The following is a 10,619-nucleotide window of genomic DNA, read 5'->3' on the forward strand; positions in this document are numbered from 1 at the left end:
GGGCTAATTTATATTATAAACAGTTTTAGCAAGATTTAAACTTTTACCTGCTAATGTAATAATATACAAGGTGTCCTAGACAAAACAGTCCACACTGAATATCTTGAAAAATAACTGGTTTAGCCAAAAACGGCCGAACACGTCAAATTTAATATTGAGGAGGACATTTATTGATTAAAATTGCATTTCACTGACGTCATTTTCTCGCCGCCCAAAACCCCTGTCAAGTGTCAATTTTTTAAAAGGAAATAGCGGTCAAGTGATACCTTGAATTAAAGGTAATTTTATGCTATACATAGCCCTATTTTTATTTTTTTAATTTCATTCATTAGTTCTTAACAAGTATAAAAGTGTATAAGAAAATAAACCTGATTTTAAATGAACAAAATTAAAAGTATCTGCGTTGAAAAAAAAGAAAATATCCAAAGGGGTAAAATCGGGAGATCTAGCAGGCCATTCTACGATACTTCTCCGACCAATCCGTCGTCCAGGAAATAATCGAGTCGTGCAAAAAATGACAAACGACAGCCGCATAATGTGATGGTATCCCATCTTGTTGAAACAACAGTTCATTTTCTAAAATCTTATCATCTTTTTCAAGTAACTCAGTTATTCTGGGATTGATAGTACTAAATACGAAAGGGTTTAACAATATGATCTTCCAGGATACCAGATCTTACTTTAAGTTATATGTTTCTCGAAATAAATGAGGATTAGTGTTGCTCCAGTATCGACAGTTATCTGTTGACTCCACCATGTAAATAAAAGGAGCATTCGTCGGAGAAACAGACATTGTACAGCCAATTTCTCCTACTATTTAACCTATCACTAAAGTACTCACAAAATTGTACACGACGATTAAAATCATCTTTATTTAGCTAATATACTAGTTTAATTTTGTAGGCATGATATTTCTGTGATTTTAATATTTTGTGAATAGTACTTTGGGACATTCTAAATGCTGTAGCAATTTTTTGAACAGATGTATTAGGTTCCATTGCAACATAACCCAACACTAAAATTTGTTGATATATTATTTTATTTTGTTGATAGTAAAGACGTATTATTTTTTTCTTGCAGCGTATAAACCATTGTTATCAATACTATTAATATCAGGATTAGATTAAACAAATACTTCATGCTACTGCTGTTATTGCTTACTTATCTTAGCTCAATCACTCGACACACACCTTACCATCATTGTCTTGCTGAAAACCTTAAGATACCAACTATGCCTTAAACTCATTGTCTTCCTTTACTTTGAAAACCCATTTACTTTCTATATCTTTCTTATCTTAAGGACATGTCATTTCACTCCAAGTATTATTTTCCTGTAATGCAAGTTAACTCTAGAGTTGGGTGATTGGAAGTTCTGTGCGATACGAATTTATACGGATTAAACTAAAATGGATTTCACGATTTATGAGTAAGATTCGTATCATTAATAAAAATCATACGAATAGGACCCATCTGTAGCTCAGACGGTTCCAAATCCGTCAGAAATTGTAAAATTTTACGCATGTATTAAAATACCTGACCATTTTTTGTTATCTCCTTTACTTGTACTTACTAAATAACTGATAACCATATCAAGAATGAAAAAGAAACAGACTTACAGGCTCAGCCTTAAAAATAAGATAATAATGGGCACTCAAGTATTGTGTATACGACGCAATGCAAATTATTAAAATATTTTTAACTTGTTTTAAAATATGGATTGAGTTGTTTAGAGGGTCTAGTAAAAACTGAAAAAATGTGGTAAATACTTGCTTCCAATTTTTCACAGAAACATTTTTTTTATTTAAAAACTTTTTACAATATATATTTCCAGGTCTATGTGGTTGAGCATTCAAGAACATTCTGAATAGATGCCGATAGTCCTTCCTGAACCTGTGGCAAAAGTACTTCCTTATTGCATCGAGGTATATCTTCCCCAAACATAATTTTATAAATAGCAACAACTTCCTTTAAACCCGTACCCAAATCACCTTGCTCATAACTTTCTTTTACCAGAGACACAGCTTGGTTGGCATAAGCAGCCAAACATTCAACATCTGAGTCAGAGCAGTTGTTAAGAGTTTCAATATCATCTTTAATTTCACTATTAATTTCTAGTAGAGCTGCAGTTGTGGACTTAAGCCCACGTGTTAAATTAGCTGCCAACCTGTTGTTGCACCACCCATTATTTGTGAACGCACTATCAACGGTGGCAAGAATGTTGTCTTGTTCGGCAGATATACAGTTTAATAATTTAGTTTCCGAGTCACTAGGAGATGCCGCCAGTAGGATCTCCTTTACCATTTCATATCCGCGAAATAATAATTTTGTCACCTCAGTTGCTGCCTCAGTTTGGAGGGTGGCGGACCATTCTTTGATTCCAGTTTCATTCTTTAGTCTCTCAGCGAAAAGGTTATCGCCGTAGGTTTCAATTTTGAAGGCGATGCTGTTGATGGCTTCCAGGACATTTACTATTCCATCTTTAGCTGTGGAGTCAATGGCGAAAGAACTGGAGTAAGTTATCTGAAATTATCAATAAACAGGGTTTATTTAGGTATGAAATTTGATGAAGCTTGAAGAGCTATTTTTAGGAAATATCTTAATTATAGCAATAGTGTGATATTTTAAATATGATAATTCTACAGAGGACCAATCTTATGCGGAACCCTGTTAAAGGATGAATGATTCAATTAAAGTTCTTCATAGGGCTTATTATAATATCTTTTAAGAAAACCTTTTTTGTCCATCTATTTAAAAGGAGATCCTTGTGCTTGGAAATTGTCCAATTATGATGCCCATTAGATATAGTTATAATAACTGAATATGGCTTAACTGTGGGGCAAATTAGAAATAAGGCTACGAGAGAACTATAGAAAACTTAGTTGTCGTCAATTGTTATTTAAAAAATAATAATATTACCTGCAGTACCACCAGGGCAATCAGAGCAAACCCAGAAAACTTAAACATTTTTAAGATTTTAAGGTACAATTTTTTTGTTAGAATGATTATTAATATTCGGAAAGACCTATTTATATCAAAAGTAACATTGTTTAAGTGTTTATGTAACACGTCAATAGTATTTTCAGATTATTTTTATCTATAAACTTTGTTACCAGTAATAAAATTCAAGTTCATTAGGCTATAGTTTAATGAATTTTATATGATACAATTGATCAAGATTTGCGTATAAAAGAAATTCTACAAAATTAAATTTCAAAGATTTTAAAAACTAAATAATGTTTTCATTTTTTGCCGCATTTTTTATAAATTAATTATTTAATTATAAAATATTTAATTAAAATTTTATTATTATTATTTAAATGTAAATGGCTTCAATGTCATTTTATTACGTGATGAATAAGTTTTTTTAAGTTCAACTTGCAGTATTTTTTTTTTAGAGTTTTTTCTAAAGTAGAGCACCTAGCCATAATTTCGTTTCATTTTCTTCCTCTTTTGGCGACAAGTTTTACTCCTAAATATAAGTACAGCGAATAAAATATTATTAAACTGTGTTCACAAGCATATTCTAATATCGGCATAAAAGAATAATATACTAATAGTAAAATATAACATCATAATAATGATTATTATCATATACCTAAATTAAAATCTAAATAGCCATATACATGTCATTTACAGATTTTTGGTTTTATCTAATGCCTCAATATTTGAACACAGTTCTCAATTCAATTAAGTAAATTGAAATATGGTCTAGACAGATAAAAACAACTCTAACTATGCTTTTTAGCTTGTGTAATAGTCACAATGTCTCTATATAATTCCACCTCATTTCTAAAAAGAATTATCAAAACCCTTTAATAATTTCTCTATATCCTATAAAAATGACCTTTTTACTTTTCACATCTACTTTCTTCCTCCTTTTTTTAGGCATATGCAGAGAATTGGGAAGCTAAATTCTTGAAATATGTTAAGATTACATTTATTAATTATGCAGTCAAGCTTCATAATTTTGATCTTTAATTGTACTGAATAAAACTCACCTGTGGGCACTTTAATATCACTATGTATCAGATTACTCTCTTAGCCCTTGATTTACTGGTTGCAAATTGTAACCTGGGATGTTTGGTAGCTAAATCTTCTGTATAAAAAGGTAAAAATTCACTAAAATTCACTTGACTTATTTTTTAACATCTTCCTAACTTGGTCAAAATATACACAGTTTAGTTTCCTATCTCAATCGACCAATGACGGTATCATATAGCATTGTAATATTTTAGTATCTTTAAAAAGCTTTTTATATAGATTACCTTCCCTTGCAGCTAATGGCTTTGTGTTCCTTCCTTGTTCAACTTTGTGGTCCTTGTCTCAGATCATGCTACAAGTGGAAGAGTCAAAACTTTCCATGGCAGCACATATGATCTATAGAAGTACTATCGTTGATTGAATATTTGGTATATTTAATCGATTTTCCAATTAATGCTCTTCTCTCGTAAACTCTACACTCCTACTAATGCCTGTTTAATATTAGCTCTAGACTCTCTATCACTATTTACACTTTTGCCACGCTTGTTAAACAAATAATCTTTAATACCATGTTCTTCTTTTTTACAGCTTTTAAGGGTGATTTTTCTGTTCCTCTGTAAATAATCTTAATAACAGCTTAGACAGATGTTGCTTCTATCAGGCTAAGACAAAATGTTTTAGTCCTTCACCTAATTTCACAATTACCTTGGTTATAGACATTTTGCTACTATACTCGTCCTCTTGTTGCCTTAAACTGTTCTGGATTTCCTCATTATATTAAACTAACTCAGATATTCCTCCGGCACCATACTCCAGGCCAAACAATCTTTGGTGTAATAAATGCACAAGTATTTGGGAATTATTTTCGACAATTATGGTAATTTATTCCACATGTGACCAAAATCATAACATGGTAAAACTCTCAGAACCCATTCTAATACTTGTTTTCAGTTTTCACATCTCCTACTTTTTTTCTATTTATACCATAGACTGTATCAAAAACATGTATTGATTTCAGACTAATGACTATGTGAAACTTCTAATTTTTCCAATTGTCTCTATTTATTTTCATTTTGTAAATTTTTGAAAAAAGAAACCCCGCTCACCAACCGTCTACCATTTCCAACTCTAATATTTAAGATTTAACTAAACAACTTCCTACTAAAGGCGGTGAACTTCGGTGAGTCTGGGCTCATAAACTGTTGATAGTATTCCTTTAGATCATTATCTGTGCCAACAATGTAGCCAAGCACTCTGGATCTGCTAAATAGGGTTTTAATGAAGAAAAATTAACTTACAATTCACTTCATTATTACAAAACTTTTTCAGAGAAAAAACCAGACCACGCTAAAAAGTTAGACCCTACTCTTTCAAAGAACGCACACATACATATTTTGTTTTTAAAAGTAATTCAGGCATACCCATAGTTGTTAAAATTATTAAGTAAATAGTAACAGGACATTTTAGTACAAGCAAAACGAAAAAGTCCAATAAGTTGATAGAAAAACCTGGGCTAAAGTGCCACCAGTTGCTTCCGCCGATTGGTTAAAGGGAGAGAGCAAATACTATAAGGCCGCGCCTCAATTTACATTACATTACAATAGGCGGAACCCTATAGTCCAAGCGTATTTTCATGATAGTGTTAAATGGAAAATTCTTGAAATGCTAAAACAAACACCATCATAAAAGGCTTTTTATTATAGAAGAAAATGATAGAGTCATACATTTTACAAGAAATTATTTTATATCTAAAATATGGTTGTAACAGAAAAAACGTTTATAGTTCTTCACGATATTGCGTAATAAATAATAATATTACACTTTCTGAAGCCCTTTTAGAAGCCTCGAACAATCATAAGATATTTCAAAGCACTTCATTTTCTTAGGATGTAATGGACCTACATTTTAGTAAAAATATTGTTCTTATCATCTATTCTAATACTAAAATAACTTTTAAAACACTTCATATGTTTTGAGTGGAATTTCCTGTTATTTTGTTTATGTCTGAGAAGCCTATTTTTTTATCTTTTTAAGAGGTGATTTAGCAAATTACAATAAAACTTCTATCAAATATAATAATATTAGATAACTACACTAACAATACCTACTTAAAAATTATTATTATTAGTAGTTTATTTTACAATATGTAAATATCCTAGAAGATTAACATTTCCAGAAAACCCAGTAAAAGCGACATGTTTCTATGAACTGCAACATTTTATTTTGATTGGATCTAAGACCGTCTAATTAATCTAATTAAATTAATTTACCTCAAACAACTGATGTTTATCTCTGATGAGGCCTTTAGCTATGAAAGAAAAAGAAAACACATCAGCTAAAAAAAGTACTGAAATAATACAACAACTTTGAAAAGTTTGATGTTTTTACACAAATTTCTGATCATCATCTGATACTCAGGCTTGTTTTCGGATTTATTTCAAGCAAAGTGTCAGAGAATTTGTGCAGCCAGTCAACACCAACCTTCTGAATATAAACAGAACCTCTAAATTGTGTCTTGTCGGTTTGTATTATTTCTGATATTCATTTTAAAATTGTATTTTAAATTGTCTAAAGAGTCTGAAATAAACCTTAAGGAAATAAGTGAAATAATGATTGGATCGTTGGAAGAATCCGAATTATCAGAATTTTCTGATTCCGACATAGACTTAGAAGATTTACTTGAAGTCAAAACTATTTAGATAAAGCTGTGTTCTAAATTAATGAAATATAATTTCTTGACCATTTTAGAGTAAGCCCTCATTTGAAGCTAGTGAACACTGACTAAAAGTAGCGTCCTTAGTAAGTAGCGTAGATGGAGTTCGCAGGTTTAGGACCAAGAAATCAAAAACTTCTTTTTTTGAAAAGGTGTCGATGTTTTGACGTTTATTTACGTTTTTTTCAAGGCCGTTATTAAGAAACAAAACATTTTTTTTTTAAACACGTAACTAAATATTAATTTTCAACATCAAAATTATAGACATAAATTGTTTTTTTTTAATATTATAAAAAATAAAAATTTATTTTTTTACTTAATTTATAGGCAATAAAAATGGACAAAAATAATAAATAAATAAAATAGAATACAACATTAAAATGATCTATTCTGTGTGACTTGTTAATAGAATAATCAATCAATTTAACGTAAAAAATAGAAATGTTCAATACACGAGAGACAGCAAAGAAGTTGTATCTCGTTTAACAGAAGGAGTTCAAAACCATTTAAAGAATAAATTTCCTAATTGCAGATTGGCTTTTTACAACTTAAAATGTACTCAATCTATTTTTTCTAAATTAAAAGATATCATACCAAAAATCTTCGATTCAATCAACGACAAAAAAGCTTCTTCACAGTAAACAGGTAGATTTTTTTTTAAATCTTTAGTTTGTCAGTTTTATAGATATTGTGATTTTGATGTTCGATATTCTGTGTGTTTTCTGTTTTATTTATTTATTATTTGTGTCCATTTTTATTGCTATTAATTAAGTAAAAAAAGACATTTTTATTTTTTATAATTTTTAAATAATTTATTTATGTCTATAATTTTGATGAAAAAATACGTAAAAATTTACCTTTTCAAGAAAGGACGTTTTTGATTTCTTGGTCCTAAACCTGCGAACTCTATTTACGCGAACACTATAAACTGTTTTTTTCCACTCCAGTCAACCCGTGTTTGATGTTTGCACATACTAGACTTGGGTGATTCAAAGTTCGGTGCGATACGAATTTATAAAAATGAATAAATTCAGAAACGGATAAAATTAAAACGGATTTTACGATTTATGAGTCAACAGTGGAGTAAGAATACGAAATAGAGTAAGGATACAAATACGACTCATCTGTAGCTCAGACGGTTCCAAATCGATTAGAAATTGTAAAATTTTACGCATGCACATCAAAAATAAGTTGGAAACAGTTTCAAACTTGTTAGAAATCTGCAGTGGGAATAAGCCTTTGGATTATCCGACCAATTTTTGATATCTCGTTTACTCCAAAATAGCTGATAATCATATCCTGAATGAAAAAGAAACAGACTTACAGGCTCAGCCTTAAAAATAAGACAAAAATGGGCACTTAAGTATTGAGTATACGACGCAATGCAAATCACTAAAATATTTTTAAGTTGTTTTAAAATATGGATTGAGTTGTTCAGGAGGTCCAGTAAAAACTAAAAAAATGTATTCCAATTCCAATTTTTCACAGAAACTTCATAATCAGTTATGCTTATCAGTTTTTTTTTATTTAAAAACTACTACAATATATATTTCCAGGTCTATTTGGTTGAGCATTCAAGAACATTCTGAATAGATGCAGATAGTCCTTCCTGAACCTGTGGCAAAAGTACTTCCTTATTGCATCGAGGTACATCTTCCCCAAACATAATTTTATAAATAGCAACAACTTCCTTTAAACCCGTACCCAAATTACCTTGCTCATAACTTTCTATTACCAGAGACACAGCTTGGTTGGCGTAAGCAGTCAAACATTCAACATCTGAGTCAGAGCAGTTGCTAAGAGTTGCAATATCATCTTTAATTTCACTATTAATTTCTAGTAGAGCTGCAGTTGTGGACTTAAGCCCACGTGTTAAATTAGCTGCCAATCTGTTGTTGCACCACCCATTATTTGTGAACGCACTATCAACGGTGGCAAGAACGTTGTCTTGTTCGGCAGATATACAGTTTAATAGTTTAGTTTCCGAGTCACTAGGAGATGCCGCCAATAGGATCTCCTTTACCATTTCATATCCGAGAAATAATAATTTTGTCACCTCAGTTGCTGCGTCAGCTTGGAGGGTGGCGGACTATTCTTTGATTCCAGTTTCATTCTTTAGTCTCTCGGCGAAAAGATTATCGCCGTAGGTTTCAATTTTGAAGGCGATGCTGTTGATGGCTTCCAGGACATTTACTATTCCATCTTTAGCTGTGGAGTCGATGGCGAAAGAACTGGAGTAATTTATCTGAAATTATCAATAAACAGGGTTTATTTAGGTATGAAATTTGATGAAACTTGAAGAGCTATTTTTAGGAAATGTCTTAATTATAGTAATGGTCTAGTGTGATATTTTAAATATGATAATACTACAGAGGTCCAATCTTATGCGGAACCCTGTTAAAGGATGAATGATTCAATTAAAGTTCTTCATAGGGTATATTATAATATCTTTTAAGAAAACTTTTTTTGTCCATCTATTTAAAAGGAGATCCTTCTGCTTGGAAATTGTTCAATTATTATGCCCATTAGATATAGTTATAATAACTGAATAGGGCTTAAATGTGGGGTAAATTAGAAATAAGGCTACGAGAGAACTATAGAAAACTTAATTGTCGTTAATTGTTATTTAAAAAATAAATTATTACCTGCAGTACCACCAGGGCAATCAGAGCAAACCCAGAAAACTTAAACATTTTTAAGATTTTAAGGTACAATTTTTTTGTTAGAATGATTATTAATATTCGGAAAGACCTATTTATATCAAAAGTAACATTGTTTAAGTGTTTATGTAACACGTCAATAGTATTTTCAGATTATTTTTATTTATAAACTTGGTACCAGTACTAAAATTCAAGTTTATTAGGCTATAGTTTAATGAAGTTTATATGGTTCAATGTCGTTTTATTACATGATGAATAAGTTTTTTTAAGTTCGAGTAGTATCAGGTCGAGTAGTAGTAAGTTTTTTAAGTAGAGCACCTAGCCATAATTTGGCTTTATTTTCTTCCTCTTTTGGCCACAAATTTTAAGTATAAGTACAATGAATAAAATATTATTAAACTGTATCCCAAGCATATTCTAATATCGGCATAAAGGAATAATATACTAATAGTAAAATATAACATCATAATAATGATTATTATCATATACCTATATTAAAATGTAAATAGCTTTGTTATAGCTATACCATACATGTCATTTGCAGATTTTTGGTTTTATCTAATGCCTCAATATTTGAACACACTTTTCAATTCAATTAAGTAAATTGAAATATGGTTTAGACTTCTTACAGATGAAAGTAACCCTAACTATGCTTATGCTGGAAATCTGGATATTCTAGTAGCTCTAACGCTCTTCGGTGAGAATGTGTCTAAAAGCAAATCTCGTTGGTGTCCACCTTCATCAACACATGACAAAAACCTGGACCTGTGTAAATAAAATAGAAGGCGATGAAAAATCCAATCTATATAAAAAATACTTCTTTCATAAGGTCAAGTTCGAGTATTTGTCAAAGCAGTCTCGGCATCAGTTTGTTCCACTTTATCGTTTGTTAAAATGATAAACGAGTATATGTATAATATGGAACAACATCTCAAAAGGATTTTGTTTCTTATAATTTAGATGAAAGTGTCAAATATGTGTTGAAAGTTTTCCTTAATAGTGAGTGGCTTTATGGCACAGATGTGTAAAAAAGATTGGAAGCCTCTAAAGCAATGGCTTTACAACAAACCAAAAAGGACACAGCTGCTGATAATTCTAATTTTTAAAAGAGTTTCCAGTTAAACTTAAATAGTCTACCCCTAGTAATAGTGAACGAACACCGATGATTTATCAGAGTTTTTTTTTGGTATTTTTATTAATTTTCTAAAAATTGTTTATTTTAGAATTTATACCATTTTCAATACTTTTTTTAATACTATTTTCAA

The 10,619-nt window shown here is 30.6% G+C and overlaps 1 protein-coding gene across 2 annotated transcripts; it reads right to left on the minus strand.

Moving 5' to 3' along the window:
* Window positions 1–1,754: 1,754 nt before the first annotated feature.
* Window positions 1,755–9,454, minus strand: LOC126733561 (uncharacterized). 2 transcript variants are annotated; one of them, XM_050436911.1, is made up of 2 exons: window positions 9,340–9,454; window positions 1,755–2,520 (listed from the first exon to the last, which is right to left on the minus strand). In XM_050436911.1, exons 1-2 carry the CDS (start codon window positions 9,385–9,387, stop codon window positions 1,834–1,836), a joined length of 735 nt encoding a protein of 244 aa, XP_050292868.1. In that variant the 5' UTR covers window positions 9,388–9,454; the 3' UTR covers window positions 1,755–1,833. The 2 variants fall into 2 exon arrangements, with proteins under 2 accessions (XP_050292868.1, XP_050292860.1); XM_050436903.1 differs by lacking the exon at window positions 9,340–9,454 and adding an exon at window positions 2,917–3,056.
* Window positions 9,455–10,619: the final 1,165 nt, after the last annotated feature.

This window comes from Anthonomus grandis, chromosome 1, assembly GCF_022605725.1.
Source record: "Anthonomus grandis grandis chromosome 1, icAntGran1.3, whole genome shotgun sequence".
NCBI classification, from domain to species: domain Eukaryota; kingdom Metazoa; phylum Arthropoda; class Insecta; order Coleoptera; family Curculionidae; genus Anthonomus; species Anthonomus grandis.

What these genes read in the sequence shown, in the direction of transcription:
- LOC126733561 (XM_050436911.1), bottom strand. Translation starts at nt 9,387, where the DNA reads ATGTTTAAGTTTTCTGGGTTTGCTCTGATTGCCCTGGTGGTACTGCAG. An exon ending in TTGCCCTGGTGGTACTGCAG is followed by an intron (nt 2,521 to 9,339) that starts GTAATAATTTAT and finishes TGATAATTTCAG; the next exon opens with ATAACTTACTCCAGTTCTTT.